The 23,121-nt window shown below is 34.4% G+C and overlaps 1 protein-coding gene across 1 annotated transcript; it reads right to left on the bottom strand.

Annotated features, from left to right (window-relative positions):
* Positions 1-1,058: 1,058 nt before the first annotated feature.
* Positions 1,059-4,393, bottom strand: LOC139853956 (uncharacterized). Its single transcript, XM_071843291.1, has 5 exons — positions 3,955-4,393; positions 2,801-2,913; positions 2,349-2,720; positions 1,242-2,022; positions 1,059-1,135 (listed from the first exon to the last, which is right to left on the bottom strand). Exons 1-5 carry the CDS (start codon positions 4,202-4,204, stop codon positions 1,059-1,061), a joined length of 1,593 nt encoding a protein of 530 aa, XP_071699392.1. The 5' UTR covers positions 4,205-4,393.
* Positions 4,394-23,121: the final 18,728 nt, after the last annotated feature.

Below are 23,121 nucleotides of genomic sequence, written 5' to 3'. Positions count from 1 at the left end.
GAATAAAGAGAAGTCATTTATCCACTCAGAGTAAAACGCTAGAGAAAGTACTCCCTCTCAATGTTCTATGGATAGAGAAATTGCTTTCAAATGGACCTCTAACCAATAAGTAGATTAAAAAAAAGAAGAAAAAAAAACAAAGTGTTAGGCGCCATGAAAATGGTAAATCAAATTTCTATAGGTTTTAAACATACCTGAAGTTCAATCTAGGCTCTAAGCGACAATTAAGTTGCCAATAAATCGACGCTTGCTATTGAGTCGATTAATAGAGCCATTTTTTAATAGAACCATAATAATTGACTTTTGGCTCCACTTCCGTGTTACAGAGTATATTATTAGGCATAATCTTGAAATCAAGTTAAAAGGATAAAATCGATTGTTTTTTAGGACAGGCATATACACCCAATTATAAACACTCCATCACAAAACTCACAACTTTAAAGTTGATTTCGACAACTCTATCCGCTAGTCTCGCAACCAACATTTTCACTTGACTAGTATCATGTTCTATTGTTGAAGAACCAAAGATGATGCAACCTATCGTATTATTATTTGTTAATGTGGTAGATAATTTTAAAAATACTATATTCACTGCTAATACTTTACTAGTTTACTAGCAACAGAAAAGTGTGTACCAACCATAATGTTCAAGTGTTCAACACAACTCATTCTAGAGAGAACCATACTTGTGGCGTTGAATAGATTAGCAACAAAAAAAGACAAGGTGATACATTTGTTGTTGGTTCGTTTTCTCTTCTAACTTCAAGAAGAGAAACGTACACTAAACAAGAGCAGCAACCGATGTATGCAATCAAGGGCCCGTCACCTCCATGACTTTGACCTGATTACACATCAGGCCCCTCAACGTGTAACTCGAATATTTACAATCAACAGAACAATTATATATATTTATATATATGTCCACTTAGGACTGTGAGAGCACGCCCGTCTTTTTGCATACCTTTCTCACTTGCACATACCTCCAACATCAGCATTGCATTTTTTTATGTCAAGTGCCCTAAGTTCCAAATTTTAGAATACAAAACCATGAGCTCTCATTATTGTTGCAATAAGTGTAATGTGACGATAACTAAAAATAACGCAAGTTCCCTCAAATGCGCATCTGCACCTGCTGCTGCCAAACATATACATACCAAACTTGTCACTTAAAAAAAAAAATAAAAAATAAAAATGGAACGTGAGTTTGATAAATAGTTACTCCGTAACATTTATAAACTTACATGATGGTTGCAAAACTGAACCTGGTGGCGTTATGTTAGGAGGATCTGAGTCAGAATCACTTCTTGATGGGGGATGAGTACGTGCAAAAGCTACACTTGGCAATGGGCTTGTTGTAGGGACTGTTTCTGGTACGCGTGGTGGCCGTGAATGTGGTGGTGGTGGTGGCAGTAATGAATGTGGTGGTGGTGGTGGCAGTAATGAATGTGGTGGCGGTGGTTGTAGTCGTGGTGGTGGCGGCGGCCGATGATTTCGCGAGGGTGGTGGAAGCACCGGCTGAGAAACTGGCGGAAATAAAGGAGGATGTTTATATGCATTCCTCTTCTTCCTGTTGGATCCAGAGTGGCAATCTGGCGGCCCTGCGTGGTGAATCTTTTTAGGTGCAGGAGCGGGAACTGGTGGTGGTGCTGGGGAATGTTTCAACGGTGAAGGTGATTTTGCAGGCGCCAGTTGCGTATCATGGTGATGATGATGGTGGTGGTGGTGGTGATGGTGGTGGTTATTATGGGGTTGAGGAGGCGGTTGAGGCAGTGGAGCTGGAGAAGGTGTTGGGGAGCCACTGCTACTAGTAGTATTATCGAATGATGAAAGACTAACTTGCTTGACCCGCCCAAATTGAGTGTTGTTGAGGCCAAGATTTGTTGGAGAGCCTTTGATGGTTTGAGCTAACTGTTTTGACCTTGCAGTTGATGGTGTCCCGATGACGAGCACAATTGATGACTGCACGGTCGTTCGATGAGCCACTGTTGAACCCTTCGAATTCGTCAAGCTAACATGTAAATTCTGCATTTCATAACAACATGACTAAATCAAATTGTTAAACAATTACCTTTTTTATTGTAATTATATACGAGTATTATATATTAGGTTTTTGCTAACGACAGCCCTTAACATGCTTTAAGCGGTTGTACATCATGTAACCACCATCACTAAATTACTAAGTACCGCTACGTGCAACTGTTTAAAACGCGTTAAGGACAACCCTAAGGGCAATCGGTAGCAAAATCATATATATTATTTTATATTTTATATTTTATATTTTATACACATGCTTATACAAAGATGCACACATCCTATATATAAGTAATTGAGTAAAAAAAGGTTGATACCTCATATGGACCAAGATGCAGGCCAGATTTAAGCTGGCTTGTCAATTCACCAAAATGGTCTAGTATTTGTTGAATAGAAAAGTTTAACGTGAAGTTGAACCGTATCTGCACCTTTTGAAGTGGATACGCACTCTGATCAGGAGTCACACTAATTCCTCCGACAAATTTCAACACCTCAAAAGATGACGGTTCCCCAAACAGAGACTCAGTCAAACGTAGAGCTGATTGGTTTAGAACAAGAGATACAAAAGAATCTCTTACTAAACTTTTAGCATACGACGATATTTTAGATTTGTACGCATCAGGATCAACACCAAAAATAACCTTCGTAGTATTTGGTTCGCCGGTATTTTCTGCTGTTATGATCACAACCTGAATAATGGAAATGTTATTAAATAAGTTGAAAGAATTATACATGTGTGTTCGAGAGAGAAAAAAGAAATGGAGCATGCCTTAGTAGTGGGAACTCGTATTTCGTCAAATATATCACGCTCGAGACGTGGAAAATTATCGTGTAGAAAAGACAATGGCTTCGGGACCATAAACGTCGCTACAATATCATGGCCTAGAAAGTGGAAAGTCAAACAATTGATCGAATGTTAGTCAACTTATAGACCACAAGATAGAATATCAGTTATCTCAAACTTCATCAGAACATCACTGCAGACTAGGTGATAGAGGATGAAACGAAATCAAGGACAAATGGCATTATCAGAAAAACTTATGACTTTCTCTTGATTGCTAATTTTATGAACAAGTGAAGATATAATAAATATAAATATAAATATAAATATAAATAATTATAATAATAAATATATAGATTTAATGATAACACTAAGGATTGTCTTTAAGCCATTCATACACGCATCAAATAGTTGTACACCAAATAAAACTAACCACTTCCTCCAAAAAAAACACCCCCATGTACCACTTTTTTAAACACACGTTTATTTCTTAATGACAACCCTTAGGGCTGTCATTAGAAAAAACCTAATTATAATTATACTCTGCATATCATATAGGGAGATGATTTAAACAAAAAGAGACCAAAAAAATATAGATTCTTAATTAGCACCACCAAGTCAACATATGACCTCAAGTGACAACTCAATCATATGAACCGTCGTATTTTAATTACACTAGACGATACCGTAGAGTAGTATAATACTTCCAATGAGACCCTACTACTTCAAAATAAGATATTAAATAACTGGATATACACGTATACAGCAATAAAACAACAAATGTGGCACATATAATTACCGTTTTAATCAAGTTTACAATTAATTTCGTAACTCGAATTCAAACACTATATATATTGCAGTAGCTATTAGCTATAAAAGGTATAAAAAAACAAACTCAATTCAATGTACATTTAAATCAATATATTACAGTAGGTATTACTTATTAGCTATAATAGGTATAAAAAAACAAACTTAATTAAATGCACATCTAAATCAAACCCAAATTCAACACTTAACACAACACATTTACCTACAAATCTACCAACCCTAAATTACACAATTCAAATTGGGGATCAACATCTAAAGTGCAATGCAGAGATACCCAAATGAAAATTAACAATCAAAACATAAAAAGCACCAACCTTTATAAAGAGAATCATCAAGATCTAGATCCCCTTGATCTCCGTGATGAAGAAAAGGGGGTAACCAGAAAATAGCAGAAAGCAAAACAGATAACCCAAGAATCAAAACAAAAAAGCATCGAAATCGAAACAAACGAGTGATTTCACCACAATAAGTTGAACAATTAGTGTTATTAGTATCAGATGAAGATGATGATTGTGGATTAGTAGTAATGGTAGTGGGTAAAGGGTGTTGTTCCCCTTTTCCCATAATTAAGGGGAATGTGGGTTAGAGAGTTAATATTGATGGTGTGGGTGTTCACCATTGTTGATGAATTGAATTGTTGTTATGAATTTCATGGCTGCTGAAAGATAGAGAAGATGGGGATTGGGGATTTTGATGTAGGGTTTGGGTTTGAAGAGGTGTTTTGAGTTGGGGAGAGAGTAAAGAGTTGTATTACTGTTTTAGTACAGTAAGTAATATTTTAGTGTGTGTGTGTACAGTTTAGCATTTGTTTATTTATGTTAAAGAGAAAATAAAAAGATAGGGGGATTTTTCTTTACTCACGGAGTATTATTACTGTTAACGATGTTCAATTTTTTGTTCTCTATAGTTTTAAAATTTTGAATGTAGTTATGTTAAAATCAAGGTTGAAGAACTCGAAACTCGGAAATTTCGGAGGGATAATTTTTGGGAGTTCTCGGAGAATTTGGGAGAACTCGTTTGTTGATTAACGTTGACTTTCTAATATAAATAAATAAATAAATATATATATATATATTCGAATTTATATGTGTACAAATATTAGACTTTTGAGGTAATTTTTATGATACATAATATAATATATATATATATATATATATACAAACAAATGTTGACCGAGATATTCAATTTATCGGACGTTGACTGAGATTTAAACGAGATTTGACCAAGAAACTCAATTTATCAACCATTGACCGACAAAATCGTAAGTTGGCCGATTTTTTGAAACGAGAACTCGGCAACCTTCTGAAAAAGAGTTATCGCCGAGTTCTCGGTCGATTTTTGCAACCGTGGTTAAAACTAAAGTGCGGATATAAATTTTTCTAAGAACACGTTAAAGATTGTTCGCATTAATATGTTATAAGTAGAGTTTAATATTGAATTATTCTTAATCACCTTGGGATCACTCGAAGCAAAATTTAGCGATTCATATCATTCTAATTACACATGTGAACATCGAAACAACTGAAATCGTTTCTTGCAACTTGCCAGCCCAAACGTTGATCTTAACAAAGTACATTCCACCTTTGAAAACTGAAATTTTCTCTGCCATATTAGTGAGAATAAGAACCGAAGTCTTTCCATCCCAACAAACACCATCATTAATTATCTCAATTATAATCTTTTTATATATAATCCTGAGTTTCGTTTTAAGTTACCTAGTCATGATAAATAAATTAAAAAAAAATGTGTAGGCACACATATAACTGTATAAGATAATCATACAACCAATAAAATGAATCTAAATAAAGGAGTTGATATAACCATCATCCAAATTACTTATTACACCATAAACTCTGCATAAATAACTTCTTCCTCATCGCGCTTCATAAATTTGGAATATGCGCTGGCCAACTGCATCCTTATGTGAAACGACTCAAACCCATTTTAATATAAAGCGACTACCAAATCAAGTTATATGACGCGTTGCGCAGAAACCTTGCGCGTCTTGCGGTATAACTGTTTTTGAAAACAATAACCAACCAGAACAATAACCAACCAGCAGCTGAACAAATCCCAAATTTTACTAAGTAAAAATGACCCAATACATGTCAATATTGACCCAAACCTGTTCAAACAATTTATCACTTCAAATTTGGTTCAAAACTCCAATCTAATCATAACTAATGTAAAGTGGGTTCTAAAATGTCCCGTTCATATTGATTATAAACGTTCCATATTAATTGATTTCGTCGCGAGGTTTTGACCTCTATATGAGACGTTTTTCAAAGACTGCATTCATTTTTATAACAACCATAACCTTTATTTTATTGATAAAGGTTTAAAAAGCATTACGTAGATTATCAAATAATGATAATCTAAAATATACCGTTTACACACGACCATTACATAATGGTTTACAATAAAAATATATTACATCAAAGTAAGTTTCTTGAATGCAGTTTTTACACAATATCATACAAGCATGGACTCCAAATCTTGTCCTTATTTTAGTATGCAACAGCGAAAGCTCTTAATAATCACATGAGAATAAACATGCTTAAAACGTCAACAAAAATGTTGGTGAGTTATAGGTTTAACCTATATATTATCAAATCATAATAATAGACCACAAGATTTCTCATTTTTCATAAATATCATTACACTCGCAAGTGCATAAAAATCATTCATATGTTGAACACCTGGTAACCGACGTTAACTTAATGCATAGAATATCCCCAAAACAGAACCTCTCGTCTGTATAATAATCTCGAAGTACTAAACCATCCATAACCTGAATGGGGGTTGTTAAGCCCAATAGATCTATCTTTAGGATTCGCGTCAATTAGGGGCCATTTCCCTAATTCTTAGGCTACCAGACTTGAAGGGCGATATTTGGTTTAATAATCCAACCATAGAATGTAGTTTCGCATACTTGTGTCTATTTTGTAAAACATTTATAAAACTGCATGTATTCTCATCCCAAAAATATTAGATTTTAAAAAATGGGACTATAACTCACTTTCACAGATTTTTACTTCGTCGGGATGTAAGACTTGGCCACTAGTCGATTCACGAACCTATAACAAATATGTACGTATATATCAAAGTATGATCGAAATATATTCACAACACTTTTTATTACGTTTTAATGATTTAAGTGTATTAAGTCAGTTGTCCTCGTTAGTAACCTACAACTAGTTGTCCATAGTTTGATGTACAGAAATAAATTAATATATATTATCTTGATCAATCCACGACCCAGTGTATACACGTCTCAGGCTAGATCATAACTCAAAGTATATATATTTTTGGAATCAACCTCAACCCTGTATAGCTAGCTCCAACATTACTGCATATAGATTGTCTATGGTTGTTCCAAATAATATATATACATGGGTCGATATGATATGTCAAAACATTTGCATACGTGTCTATGGTATCCCAAGATTACATAATATATTAGAATACATGTATAATACAATATAAGTTAGCTAGGATATGATTGATATAGATTTGTTACCAATTTTCACGTAGCTACAACAAGCAAAATTATCCAATCTTGTTTTACCCATAACTTCTTCGTTTTAAATCCGTTTTGAGTGAATCAAATTGCTATGGTTTCATATTGAACTTAAGTTTATGAATCTAAGCAGAAAAAGTATAAGTTTATAGTCGAAAATATAGGTTACAGGTCATTTACTAAAGAGGTTGTCATTTCCGTCGAAAGAACGACATCTTGATGACTATTTTGAAAAACATACTTCCACTTTGAGTTTAACCGTGATTTTTGGACATAGTTTCATGTTCATCAGAAAAATCATTTTCCCAGAAGAACAACTTTTAAATCAAAGTTTATCATAGTTTTTAATTAACTGACCCAAAACAGCCCGCGGTGTTACTACGACGGCGTATGTCCGGTTTTACGGTGTTCATCGTGTTTTCAGGTTTTAAATCATTAAGTTAGCATATCATATAGATATAGAACATGTGTTTAGTTGATTTTAAAAGTTAAGTTAGAAGGATTAACTTCTGTTTGCGAACAAGTTTAGAATTAACTAAACTATGTTCTAGTGATTACAAGTTTAAACCTTCGAATAAGACATCTTTATATGTATGAATCGAATGATGTTATGAACATCATTACTACCTCAAGTTTTGTGGATAAACCTACTGGAAAAGAGAAAAATGGATCTAGCTTCAAAGGATCCTTGGATGGCTTGAAAGTTCTTGAAGCAGAATCATGACACGAAAACAAGTTCAAGTAAGGTTTCTACTCGAAATAAGATTGTTATAGTTATAGAAATTGAATAAAAGTTTGAATATGAGTATTAACTTGAAATAGAAAGATATATTACTGTAAATAAGAAAGATTTCTTAAGATTGGATGATCACTTGAAATGGATTTGCAAGATTGGAAGTAAGCTAGCAAGATTTCTTGAAGTGTTCTTGAATGATTGTTTTTATGATGATTAAAGCTTGTAATTGAAGCTAAAAGATGGTGAAAATGCTTGGAGATGATCAAGTATGATGTTAGAAGTATTTTGAGAGAGAATTTGGAGTGTAAGTATGAGAAAATGGAATGGAAAAATGGGGTGAAATCATAAAAACGAAATTACTTGTTATAAAGAAAAAAAGATCCTTAAGTTTGTTTTTATCTCATTAGTCATACAAGTTGTTAAATAATAGTTCTACATGTTTTTAACTCTAAGATGGCTGCTAAGAATGAATGATTAAAGGTGTATATACCAATAGTAAATACATCTAGAAGCTGTGTATTGTACGAGTACAAATACAGGTGTACACGAGTAGAATTGTTGATGGAAACGAATGAGAATGTAATTTTGAGCATTTTTGCTAAGTAGAAATACTTTGATATATGTCTTGAAGTCTTTCAAAAGTGTATTAATACATCTTAATACACTACATGTATATACATTTTAACTGAGTCGTTAAGTTACCGTTAGTCATTACATGTAAGTGTTGTTTTAAGACCTTTAAGTTAACGATCTTGTTAAATATAATTAATCCATTGTTATTATACTTAAATGAGATGTTAAATTATTACATTATCATGATATTATAATGTATGAATATATCTTAATATGATATATATACATTAAAATGTCGTTACAACGATAATCGTTACATATATGCCTCGTTTCGAAATTCTTAAGTTAGTAGTCTTGTTTTACATATGTAGTTCATTGTTAACACACTTAATGATATACTTACTTATCATTTTATCATGTTAAAAATAGTGTATCAATATCTTAATATGATTCATATGTATTTAGTAAGACGTTGTTATAACGATAATCGTTATATATATCATTTGCGAGTTTCTTAATTCAATAAACTCATTTTTATGTATATCACTCATTGTTAATATACTTAGTGAGATACTTACTTATCATAATCTCATGTTAACCATATATATATCCATATATATATCATCATGTAGTTTTTACAAATTTTTAACGTTCGTGAATCGCCGGTCAACTTGGGTGGTCAATTGTCTATATGAAGCACATTTCAAATAATCAAGTCTTAACAAGTTTGATTGCTTAACATGTTGGAAATATTTAATCATACAAATATAGTGTTCATTTAATATATAACATGGAAAAGTCTTGGTCACTACAGTACCTACCCGTTAATTAAATTTCGTCCCGAAATTTTAAGCAGTTGGAGGTGTTGACGCATCTTCTGGAAATAGGTGCGGGTATTTCTTCTTCATCTGATCTTCACGCTCTCAGGTAAACTCGGGTCCTCTACGGGCATTCCATCAAACCTTAACAATTGGTATCTTGTTTTGCTTAAGTATTTTAACCTCACGATCCATTATTTCGACGGGTTCTTCAATAAATTGAAGTTTTTCGTTGATTTGGATTTCGTCTAACGGAATAGTGAGATCTTCTTTAGCAAAACACTTCTTCAGATTCGAGACATGAAAAGTGTTATGTACAGCCGCAAGTTGTTGAGGTAACTCTAGTTGGTAAGCTACTGGTCCGACACGATCTATAATCTTGAATGGTCCAATGTACCTTGGATTTAGTTTTCCCCGTTTACCAAATAGAACAACGCCTGTTCAAGGTGAAACCTTACATGACCATCTCTCCAATCTCAAATTCTATATATTTTCTTTTACTGTCCGCATAGCTCTTTTGTCGACTCTGGGCGGTTTTCAATCGTTGTTGAATTTGGATGATTTTCTCGGTAGTTTCTTGTATTATCTCCGGACCCGTAATCTGTCTATCCCCCACTTCACTCCAACAAATTGGAGACCTGCACTTTCTACCATAAAGTGCCTCAAACGGCACCATCTCAATACTCGAATGATAACTGTTGTTGTAGGAAAATTCTGCTAACGGTAGGTGTCGATCCCAACTGTTTTCGAAATCGATAACACATGCTCGTAGTATGTCTTCAAGGGTCTGTATCGTCCTTTCACTCTGCCCATCAGTTTGTGGATGATAAGCAGTACTCATGTATAGACGAGTCACCAATGCTTGTTGCAGTGTCTGCCAAAACCTTGAAACAAATCTGTCATCCCTATCAGAGATTATAGAGACTGGTATTCTATGTCTAGAGACAACTTCCTTCAAGTATAGACGTGCTAACTTCTCCATTTTGTCATCTTCTCTCATTGGCAGGAAGTGTGCTGACTTGGTGAGACGATCGACTATTACCCAAATAGTATCATAACCACTTGCAGTCCTTGGCAATTTAGTAATGAAATCCATGGTAATGTTTTCCCATTTTCATTCTGGGATTTCAGGTTGTTGGAGTAGACCTGATGGTTTCTGATGTTCAGCTTTGACCTTTGAACACGTCAAACATCCTCCTACATATTTAGCAATATCGGCTTTCATACCCGACCACCAAAAGTGCTTATTGAGATCTTTGTACATTTTTCCTGCTCCGGGATGTATTGAGTATCTGGTTTTATGTGCTTCCTTAAGTACCATTTCTCTCACATCTCCAAACTTTGGTACCCAAATTCTATCAGCCCTGTATCGGGTTCCGTCTTCCCGAATTTTAAGATGTTTCTCCGATCCTTTGGGTATCTCATTCTTCAACTTTCCTTCTTTTACAACCCCCTGTTGCGCCTCCTTTATTTGAGTAGTAAGGTTAGTACGAATAATTATGTTCATAGCTTTTACTCGTATAGGTTCTCTGTCCTTTCTACTCAAAGCATCGGCTACCACATTCGTCTTCCCCGGGTGGTAACGAATCTCAAAGTCGTAGTCATTTAACAATTCAATCCACCTACGCTGATTCATGTTTAGTTGTTTCTGATCAAATATATGTTGGAGACTTTTGTGGTCGGTATATATAATACTTTTGACCCCATATAAGTAATGCCTCCAAGTCTTTAATGCAAAAACAACATCGCCCAATTGATGTGCAAAACGTGGTATATGAATTATCGTATGAAATAGTATGAAAAAATACCGATTAGAGATTGCTACACACTAACGGGCAGTGTACCCGATCGTGTAGTAGTATAGTAAATGGTAAAATCCGTGTATCGTTCCAAGGACAGTATCTAAATCAAATTAGGATTATAGACTAAATTGTGATTATCTAAGAAAATTACAAGTACAAGATATATTTTGGTTTGCCTTTTTACGATAGGCGAATCAAGTGATGAATTTAAAAAGACAATATTTTTGGTATTTTTAGTTTATGAAAACAGAAAGATAGTTTTTAATTCAAATTAAAGAAATATGCTCATCTAGACTTTTTACCCTTAATGTTGAATGTTATTTAGGATTAAGATCGGATTGATTGGTTATGCACGAGAACTAATTAATTGGTTCACCAAGAGTAGTCTTGCGCAAACACTCAAACGGGATTACATGATGCAAGTGATGTTCTTATCATCTAAGACCTCCTATTTGTAATCAACTAATTCAACTAGTTTGAAGACTTGAAGAATGATCAAGTCAATGGTGTGTTGTACATGATCCACTCCTATATCAACTAAAGGTTTAATTTAGTTCATTCCCTTGGTCCGGTTAAATGCTCAATTCACCCAACCCAAATAATTAACTAAGTGTTATAATAAGATCCCTATAAACGTCACTAGATAAGGCAAATCACTAACACATGTTAATTGATGTAACTAGGTAGTTTAAAGTGTGTATAATAGATTCTAAGGAATTGGTCATTCTCCTAGACAGTTACACATACTAATTAAGCTATTCCAAAGTATCTACAAGAGTCGTTCTTACATTCTTATGTAAATTAACCATTTGAACTCAACTTATCCCTTTTGGTAAAAGACGGATAAACACATTTCACTAGGTGTAAATCAATACATTAACTTAACAAGATGATGTTTCTTAATCAAATGAACATATCAACTAGTTGAATCGAAAGGATTAAACTTAACAAGAATGGTTCTTGTATTCAAACATCAAACTATCGTGCATAATTACAATCAATCAATAGTAAACATTCAACATCTCGGTTATTTATCTAGATGAACATAAAATGGACTAGCCAATAATCATGCTTGAAAACTTAAACATAACAGTAACAAAGATAGAATTCATTGTAAATACAAGATTAACCTTTTAGGAGTAATCTTGGATGAAGCTCTTGAATGATCTTGGATTCTTCAATGATTTGAGTGCTTAGATGCACTTTGATAAGCCTAGGAACTGCTTTAAATCGTATGTTTTCGTCTCTGAGCAGAAAGGAAACTGGTACTCCTCAAATGAAACTGGAAATGGAATTAAATAAGCTGAAAAGTTGGTGAAAAAGCACTGTGCGCGGCGCGCACAGTAAGGGTGCGCTGAGCGCACTCTCACCTACTTCGCTTTTTTACTTTACAGCTCGACTACGCATGTTCAAATCTGCTTTTCTGTTAAAAGTGCGCGAATGGGTGCGCTGAGCGCACTACTGTGCGCGGCGCGCACCACCTAAATGTGCGCTTGGCGCACTTTGGTTTTGGCCAAGAAATCCTCTGATCAAATTTATGCAATGTGCGCTGAGCACATTTTGGGGTGCGCTGAGCGCACTCTTCTGTCTTTGGGTTTCTGGTCTCGTTTTCGATCTCTGAGCTGTTACCATACAATATCTTCATATTTCTTCAAGTTTACAATGATTCTAGACTATATTACAATATTATGAAATACAAAAGGAATTACAATGTTTACATAAGAAATAAATAATAATAGGACGCGATATTACGACTAAAGATATGACTAATTTGAGTAATATCACCAATTCCAAATCGTGAGTTATATAATTTTGCTCGTGAATCTTCAATTGTCTAGATGCATAAGCAATTACTTTCGTTCGTTGCATTAATACACAACCGAGACCTTGCTTTGAGGCGTCACAATATATCACAAAATCATCATTCCCTTCGGGCAATGACAATATAGGTGTCGTAGTTAGCTTTTTCTTCAACAATTAGAACGCTTTCTCCTGTTCATCCTTCCATTCAAATTTATTTCCTTTATGCGTTAATGCAGTCAAGGGTTTTGCTATTTTGAAAAAATCTTGGATGAATCTTCTGTAATAACTAGCCAATCCTAAAAATTGACGTATATACTTCGGAGTTTTCGGGGTTTCCCAATTTACAGCATTTTCAATCTTTGCCGGATCAACCTGAATACCTTATTTGCTCACAACATGTCCGAGGAATTGAACTTCTTTCAACCAAAATGCACACTTTGAAAACTTAGCGTACAGTTTTTCTTTCCTCAACAATTCCAGTACTTTCCTCAAATGTTCTTCATGCTCTTGATCATTCTTTGAGTAAATAAGTATGTCATCGATGAAGACAATGACAAACTTGTCGAGATATGGTCCACACACTCTGTTCATGAGGTCCATGAACACAGCTGGTGCATTAGTCAAACCAAACAGCATAACCATAAACTCGTAATGACCGTATCGCGTCCTGAAAGCAGTCTTCGGAATATCATCCTCCTTTACCCGCATTTGATGATATCCGGAACTTAAATTGATCTTCGAATAAACCGACGAGCCTTGTAGTTGATCAAATAAGTCGTCGATTCTCGGTAGTGGGTAACGGTTCTTGATGGTAAGTTTGTTCAACTCTCGGTAGTCGATATACAACCTGAATGTACCATCCTTCTTTTTGACAAACAAAACAGGAGCTCCCCATGGTGATGTACTTGGTCGTATGAAACCACGCTCTAGAAGTTCTTGTAATTGGCTTTGAAGTTCCTTCATTTCGCTGGGTGTGAGTCTGTATGGAGCACGAGCTATTGGTGCAGCTCCCAGTACAAGATCTATTTGAAATTCAACGGATCGGTGTGGAGGTAATCCCGGTAATTCTTTTGGAAATACATCGGGAAATTCTTTTGCGACGGGAACATCATTGATGCTCTTTTCTTTAGTTTGTACTTTCTCGACGTGTGCTTGATGTTTCGCGAGGTGTATATAAAATACTATTAAATTTTACAAGGAAATACTTATTAAATACGATACAATTTTACACAAGATATTTATTTATTTAGAGAATGGATATACTTAAACCTTGCTACAACACTTATAGGCAGTGTACCTAATCGTACAGTAGTGTAGTTTTTAGTAAGTCCGGTTCATTCCACAGGGAATCTTTTTAAACAAAGCTTAACGCTATATTAGTTTACTTTTATAAAAATACAAATATATATATATAAGTAATATTATTATTATAAAGGGGGGTTTTTACCGTTTAATGACCGGTTTGTCGATTTTACAACTTTAGTCGCAGTTAAAACCAAATGTAAAATATTAAAAATAAATACAAGACTTAAATTAAAGCATAAAGTAAATAACGATAATGAAATTGCGAATAATAAAAGTGCGATAAAATAAACTTGTGATAATTAAAAAGTACGATAATTAAAAGTGCAATTAAATACAATAATAAAAATGCGATAATTAGAAGTGCAATTAAATATAAAATAAAGGAAATTAAATATGAAATAAAAGAATTATGCTTATTTAAACTTCCGTAATCATGATGTTTGACGTGTTGATTTTGGTTTTATGCCCATGGGTTAATTGTCCTTTGTCCTGGATTATTTAATATGTCCGTCTGGTTTTTGTCCATAACAGTCCATCAGTCATAAATATAAAGTGCGAGTGTCCTCATCAAATTATCCTTATACCCAAAGTTAAATATTCCAACTAATTGGGGACTTAAACTGTAACAAGATTTTAATACTTTGTTTAATAATTACACCAGGATGTCGACTGAGTGTAACCCAAGGTTTTAATATTTTGTTATCAATTATACCAAGTGTCCTTGTACATAATTTCACCTCTGTTTTAATTATTCTAGTGACTATTAATCCATTCCCGTGTCCGGTTAAATGAACGATTATTTGTACATATAAATACCCCGCCCATCGTGTCCGATCGAGTGTATATGGTAATTTATAGGGACACCCAATTGTAAATCTTTATATTAACATTAACAAACTATCATTTAGTTAAACAAATATAAAGCCCATTAATAGCCCATAGTCTAATTTCCACAAGTGTCGTTCTTTTGTCCAAACCCCAATTATGGTACAAAGCCCAATTACCCAATTTTAGTAATTAGCCCAACATCATGATTACTTCGTTTTAAATAAGCATAATAATAACTTAGCTACGAGACATTAATGTAAAAAGGTTGAACATAACTTACAATGATTAAAAATAGCGTAGCGTTACACGGACAGAATTTCGACTTACACCCTTACAACATTCGCTAACATACCCTTATTATTAGAATTATAATTAAAATTAAAATATAAATTATAAATATATATATATTTTACGTATGAATGAGGAGAAGAAAAAGATGATGAAAAAATGCTCAGAATTCGGTTGGCTTTATAGGGAGTTTCAAAACTTGGGGCTCCGCGACTCGCGGCATTTTTGGCCTTCAAACTCCGCGAGTCGCGAAGATTGAAATTACAGCTCAGTCCCTTTTGGAGTCTTTCTTGCCGACGGTTTTAAATATAAATATAATATATTAAATAATTATAAGAATTATTTAAATATTATATTATATTTATGTGCATAGTTGACTTGTAATTTTTAGTCCGTTGCGTCGAGCGTTGAGAGTTGACTCTGGTCCCGGTTCCGGATTTTCGAACGTCCTTGCGTACAATTTAATATCTTGTACTTTGCGTTTTGAATCTTGTACTCTTGTAATTTCGAGAAGTTTCTTATCAATAATTGGAACCTCTTTGATTGTATTTTGTACTTTTGAGCTTTTTGGTCGTTTGCGTCTTCAATTCGTCGAATCTGTCTTTTGTCTTCACCTTTTATTATTTAAACGAATATCACTTGTAAATAGAACAATTGCAACTAAAAGCTTGTATTTCTTGAGGAATAATGCTATGAAATATATGTTCGTTTTAGCATTATCAGTGCTAGAACAGCATAGCAACCCTTTCTTATTAGCTTTTGCGTCTTCAAATTACTAATAAGATTTAGCTTCGCGTTGCTCTTTTCTCTGTACACCATTAAGGGTTTTCCTTCATCTCGTACAATGCGAATTGCATTTTTGTAACATACGATCTCTGCTTTCACCTCTTTCAACCAGTCCATACCGATTATCACATCAAAACTCCCTAACTCTACTGGTATCAAATCAATCTTAAACGTTTCGCTACCCAGTTTAATTTATCGATTCCGACATATATTATCTGCTGCAATTAATTTACCTTTTGCTAATTCTAGTATAAACTTATTATCCAAAGGCGTCAATGGACAACTTAATTTAGCACAGAAATCCTTACTCATATAGCTTCTATCCGTACCCGAATCAAATAAAACATAAGTAGATGTATTGTCAATAAGAAACGTACCCGTAACAAGCTTCGGGTCTTCCTGCGCTTCAACCGCATTAATGTTGAAGACTCTTCCTCGCCTTGCCCATTATTATCCCCCTGATTTGGGCACATATTTTTGTAATGGCCCTTCTTCCCGCATCCGAAACAAGTAATGTCAGCATAACTTATTCCGGCATTATTTGTTCCCTTAGCCATTGATCCGTAGATTTCACACTTTGTCGCACCATGGCCCTTTCTATTACACTTAGTACACACTGCTGTACAGAGCCCAGTTGGATGGTATCCTTCACATCTCTGGCAGAATTTCTGCCTCTTGTTGTTATTGTTGGGATTGTTGTTGTTGCAGTTGTTATTGTTGTTGAAACGGTTGTTGTAGTTATTGCTGGGGTGGTTGTTGTTGTTGCGGAAATTGGTGCGATTGTAGTTGTGATTGTTGGGTTGATTATTGAAATTGTGACCCTTGTCACTGGTTTGTTCCCATTTCCTCTTTACTTGTTTCGTATTGGCTTCTTCGGCCGCCTGTTCTTTAATCCTTTCCTCAATTTGATTTATAAGTTTATGAGCCATTCGACTTGCCTTTTGTATAGAGGCGGGCTCATGTGAACTTATATCCTCTTGGATCCTTTCCGGTAACCCCTTTTACAAATGCGTCGATTTTCTCTTCTTCATCTTCGAACGCTCTCGGACACAATAGGCACAACTCTGTGAATCGTCGTTCATACGTGGTAATATCAAACCCTTGTGTTCGTAACCCTCTAAGCTCTACCTTGAGCTTATTAACCTCGTTTCTGGGACGGTACTGTTCGTTCATTAAGTGTTTGAATGCTGACCACGGTAGTGCGTAAACAGCATCTTGTCCCACATGTTCTAGATAAGTGTTCCACCATGTTAACGCGGTACCCGTGAAGGTATGCGTAGCGTACTTTACTTTGTCTTCTTCAGTGCACTTACTTATGGCAAACACCGATTCAACCTTCTCAGTCCACCGTTTTAATCCGATTGGACCCTCGGTTCCATCGAATTCTAAAGGTTTACAGGCAGTGAATTCTTTGTAGAAGCATCCTACACGAGTTCTCATGGCGTTAGTTCCATTGCTGGATTCAGAGTTATTGTTATTTTGCATCGCAGCCTGTACTGCGGCTATGTTTGCTGCAAGGAAAGCACGGAATTCTTCCTCGCTCATATTCAGGGTGTGTCGAGTAGTTGGTGCCATTTCCTTCAAAAATAGCCAAAAGAATTTAGTTAATCATATAGAATATCAAGAGTAGTCAATAGTATTTCGTAGCATAATATGAACTTATTTATAAAAGCTTTTTCTTCATATTAGCGTTTTATAGTTTTTTTTTTCATTCGGGTAGTACCTACCCGTTAAGTTCATACTTAGTAGCTACTAAACAATTCAACCACTACAATTCTATATGAAAAACTGATTATAATAATATTTCGCGTTCAAACTATTACACAATATTTTACAAACTTACAATACCGCTATATAGCATAAAATATAGCACACAATAACATTGATACAAAGCAGTTTCGATGACAATCCTAGTTAATACGCAAGTCGTTCAATAAAGGCAATAAAGATACGTAGTTCATAAGTCCAGAAACAAATCATGCATTCTAGTTTTACTAAGACTACTTCCCATCCTTGGTTTTGTGGAACATAACCGTTGTGGCCGTTGATAAGACAGCATGTTGTAACATCGTCAAAGGGATGAGGGTTTCGTAATGCCCAACAGCCCCGTAACAATCTAAAAACCTTGTTTCTCACCCCAACTACTGAGTCCGTTACTTCTGGGAATGTTTTGTTTAATAGTTGTAATCCGATGTTCTTTTTCTCACTTTGGTGATAAGCGAACATCACTAACCCATAAGCATAACATGCTTCTTTATGTTGCATGTTAGAAGCTCTTTCTAATTCACGAAGTCCTATGTTGGGATAAGTTGAGTCAAAATAGGTTCTTAATCCTTAGCGTAAAATTGCACTTGGGTTCTCCGCATTTAATGCTTTAAAGAAAACACGGCGTAGCTTACGGTCTCCTCAATATACCCCAACTTTCAAAGGAAAGCCTTTTATAAACTAAGGCATTCTTGGAACTTTCATCAAATGTTCTACAAACTAATTTCGCCGTAAATAATTGTGTCGACAAATTCTGACCAATTTTAGACAAGATTTTATCAATCATGTCCCCGGGTAGGTCTTCTAAAATTTTTGGTTGTCTATCCTTAACGTCCATTGTGTTTTTATACTGTAAAACAGACGATGATTAGATTTGTAAAAGATAATTATCAAATAATACAAGCAATTTTTTTTTTTACATACAACATAAAAGTACAAGCACACTTATATTACATATATTACACCGCATGATTACAACCCTTTATTCCGACTCGCTTGTTTCTTCTTCTTCGGACTTAGTTCGTTTCGCTAATTTTCTAGGGATATATGGTGCTCCCCTAATACGAGCTGTCGTTTTCCACAATAGTTTAGAAAAACCTGGTGGTTTAGAGGTTCCCGGGTTATTGTTACAATTTAGGAAATACGGATGTTGCTGATACATATAAAGTTCATCGGGGTTGGAATCAGGTTTCTCTATTTTTATACCTTTTCCCTTATTATTTTCTTTTGCCTCTTTAAATTGGGTCGGGGTAATTTCTATAACATCATCGGAATCCTCATCGGGATCCGATTCATCGGAGAATTGGTAATCTTCCCAATATTTTACTTCCTTAGTGGAAACACCATTGACCATTATTAACTTTGGTCCATTGGTTGATGATTTTCTTTTATTTGACCGTTTTTCCATGGTTCCTAATATTTCCCCTCCGGAACCTCTTCTTCTTCCGGTTCCTCTTCTTCTGGTTCCTCTTCTTCCGGTTCTTCTTCTTCCGGTTCTTCTTCTTCTGGTTCTTCGGGAATTTGTGAATCTTCCCAATATATATTCGACTCTTCATTATTATTAGGTGAGTCAATGAGATTCGTACTAAAGGTAGACATCTATCACACAATATCAAACACGTTAAGAGATTAATATGTCACATAATATTTACATGTTAATAATATATAGTTTCCAACAAAAATGTTAAGCAATTATTTTTAAAGAAAACACGGTCGAAGTACAGACTCACTAATGCATCCTAACAACTCGATAAAAACACACTAATGCAAATTTTCTGGTTCTCTAAGACCAACGCTCGGATACGAACTGAAATGTCCCGTTCATATTGATTATAAACGTTCCATATTAATTGATTTCGTCGCGAGGTTTTGACCTCTATATGAGACATTTTTCAAAGACTGCATTCATTTTTATAACAACCATAACCTTTATTTTATCGATAAAGGTTTAAAAAGCATTACGTAGATTATAAAATAATGATAATCTAAAATATACCATTTACACACGACCATTACATAATGGTTTACAATAAAAATATATTACATCAAAGTAAGTTTCTTGAATGCAGTTTTTACACAATATCATACAAACATGGACTCCAAATCTTGTCCTTATTTTAGTATGCAACAGCGAAAGCTCTTAATAATCACCTGAGAATAAACATGCTTAAAACGTCAACAAAAATGTTGGTGAGTTATAGGTTTAACCTATATATTATCAAATCATAATAATAGACCACAAGATTTCTCATTTTTCATAAATATCATTACACTCGCAAGTGCATAAAAATCATTCATATGTTGAACACCTGGTAACCGACGTTAACTTAATGCATAGAATATCCCCAAAACAGAACCTCTCGTCTGTATAATAATCTCGAAGTACTAAACCATCCATAACCTGAATGGGGGTTGTTAAGCCCAATAGATTTATCTTTAGGATTCGCGTCAATTAGGGGCCATTTCCCTAATTCTTAGGCTATCAGACTTGAAGGGCGATATTCGGTTTAATAATCCAACCATAGAATGTAGTTTCGTATACTTGTGTTTATTTTGTAAAACATTTATAAAACTGCATGTATTCTCATCCCAAAAATATTAGATTTTAAAAAATGGGACTATAACTCACTTTCACAGATTTTTACTTCGTCGGGATGTAAGACTTGGCCACTGGTCGATTCACGAACCTATAACAAATATGTACGTATATATCAAAGTATGATCGAAATATATTCACAACACTTTTTATTACGTTTTAATGATTTAAGTGTATTAAGTCAGTTGCCCTCGTTAGTAACCTACAACTAGTTGTCCATAGTTTGATGTACAGAAATAAATTGATATATATTATCTTGAATCAATCCACGACCCAGTGTATACATGTCTCAGGCTAGATCACAACTCAAAGTATATATATTTTTGGAATCAACCTCAACCCTGTATAGCTAACTCCAACATTACTGCATATAGAGTGTCTATGGTTGTTCCAAATAATATATATACATGGGTCGATATGATATGTCAAAACATTTGCATACGTGTCTATGGTATCCCAAGATTACATAATATATTAGAATACATGTATAATATAATATAAGTTAGCTAGGATATGATTGATATAGATTTGTTACCAATTTTCACGTAGCTACAACAAGCAAAATTATCCAATCTTGTTTTACCCATAACTTCTTCATTTTAAATCCGTTTTGAGTGAATCAAATTGCTATGGTTTCATATTGAACTTAAGTTTATGAATATAAGCATAAAAAGTATAAGTTTATAATCGGAAATATAGGTTACAGGTCATTTACTAAAGAGGTAGTCATTTCAGTCGAAAGAACGATATCTTGATGACTATTTTGAAAAACATACTTCCACTTTGAGTTTAACCACGATTTTTGGATATAGTTTCATGTTCATAAGTAAAATCATTTTCCCAGAAGAAAAACTTTTAAATCAAAGTTTATCATAGTTTTTAATTAACTAACCCAAAACAGCCCGCGGTGTTACTACGACGGCGTATGTCCGGTTTTACGGTGTTCATCGTGTTTCCAGGTTTTAAATCATTAAGTTAGCATATCATATAGTTATAGAACATGTGTTTAGTTGATTTTAAAAGTCAAGTTAGAAGGATTAATGTCACGACCCTACTTTTTCCGTTATCTTTTTCCGTTAATTATTTAACGACCGTTAACTGTTAGTGTGCCACGTCATTTCCATGACCTATATTATTATTTTTGTAATAATATATATATAATAATTATTATGTGTTATGTGAATATATGTATTCATATTTTAAATTATACGTTTCTACGTTCCGCGGATTTCCATCCGGCGAATCTTTTCGGTTTTTAAACCAACGGTCGAGCTTTCGGGATTTTAAAATCCTAAATATTTTAAATATGATATTTTAAGGTCATATTATTAATAGGTGTATTTATATTTATTTTTCGTCGCGCGTTTGTTATCTTTCCGGATTTTAAATCGCGTAAGTGCGTTTTCGCGTTTCGGGCTTCGTTCGGGTTTTCGGGCCATCAGGAAATTACATTTAAGTGAGATGGACCAAGTGGGGCCCACCCCACTAAAGAATTCGGCCGAATTAGGGAGGGGGAGCACTCCCTTGCTTTTCCATTTTTCTTATTTCATTTTTATTTCACAAATTTGTAACCTAAACCTAATACTTGCATTTTTGCTCTCACCCTCTCCTCTCCTCTCCCTTGTGCCGTCACCATCACCACCATAAACCACCATCATCATCTAAAATTGTTACTTGGATCATTAAATCGTTTATACAATCGGATTCCTCTCTCCGTTCTCTACGCGATCATATACTTTGATTCTTGATTAGGGTATAAACCCTAACCCTAGATCTTTTCATTTTTATTTATATCTCTGTATTTTGATGTTATATGATTAGTATGATATGTATAAGTTGTTGTAATGTTGTTTGGATGCGTAGAATTACTCGTTTGTTCATGTTTTCGGTTTGTAAATTTTGGACAGCAGTTTGAATCGTATATTCTGACTATACAACTGATATGAATGTTAAAATAAAGTACATAAATGAGTTCCTCTCATCAAGACATTAACTTTAGACTCCGGATTCATGTCGTTTCGATTCCCGGAGCCCTAGATACGCTTAATTTGGTTTTTGTTAAAGATTGAAAGGTGTTTTTGGCATGAACAAGGTTGGGTCCGACTTTGTGACCATCCTTGGTGTCTTTAGGGTGCCTCATTTGGTTAGGACTGATGGTGGGACGAATATTCATGTTCGGGTCACCTAAATCCGAGCCACGGTTCACCCGTTTTGCCCGAATTACTGTTTTGAGTAAAATGATTTCCCAATTGAAGTCATGGCTGATATGCACGACTTAGGGACTGTTCTTGGAGTGTTCTTGAGTTCATAAATGTGTCGGGTGGTTTGAGTAGGTGAAGTTACATATGTGGCTTGCCCGAAACCGACACCCGGGGCTCAAGATACGACCCGGCGAACTTTTAAATTTATACTTATGGTTAATGATTAAACTTATGATAAAATTTATGGAATTCATTATTAATTAATTACTTAAGATAAAAGAAGTAATTATTTTATTTTAAGACTTTTAATATAATTATTTATTATATTATTTAATTATTAATTATAATTTAATTAACATTTTAATTAAACTTATGATTAGTAATACTTTTATTATTAAAGGAAAATACTTATGATAAGTATTAAATTTAATTATGAGAAATTATTATAAGACTTATAATAA

The sequence above is a fragment of the Rutidosis leptorrhynchoides genome, chromosome 6 (assembly GCF_046630445.1).
Source record: "Rutidosis leptorrhynchoides isolate AG116_Rl617_1_P2 chromosome 6, CSIRO_AGI_Rlap_v1, whole genome shotgun sequence".
NCBI classification, from domain to species: domain Eukaryota; kingdom Viridiplantae; phylum Streptophyta; class Magnoliopsida; order Asterales; family Asteraceae; genus Rutidosis; species Rutidosis leptorrhynchoides.
Note: the sequence above shows the minus strand (reverse complement) of the source record. Positions and strands in the feature narration are given on the sequence as shown.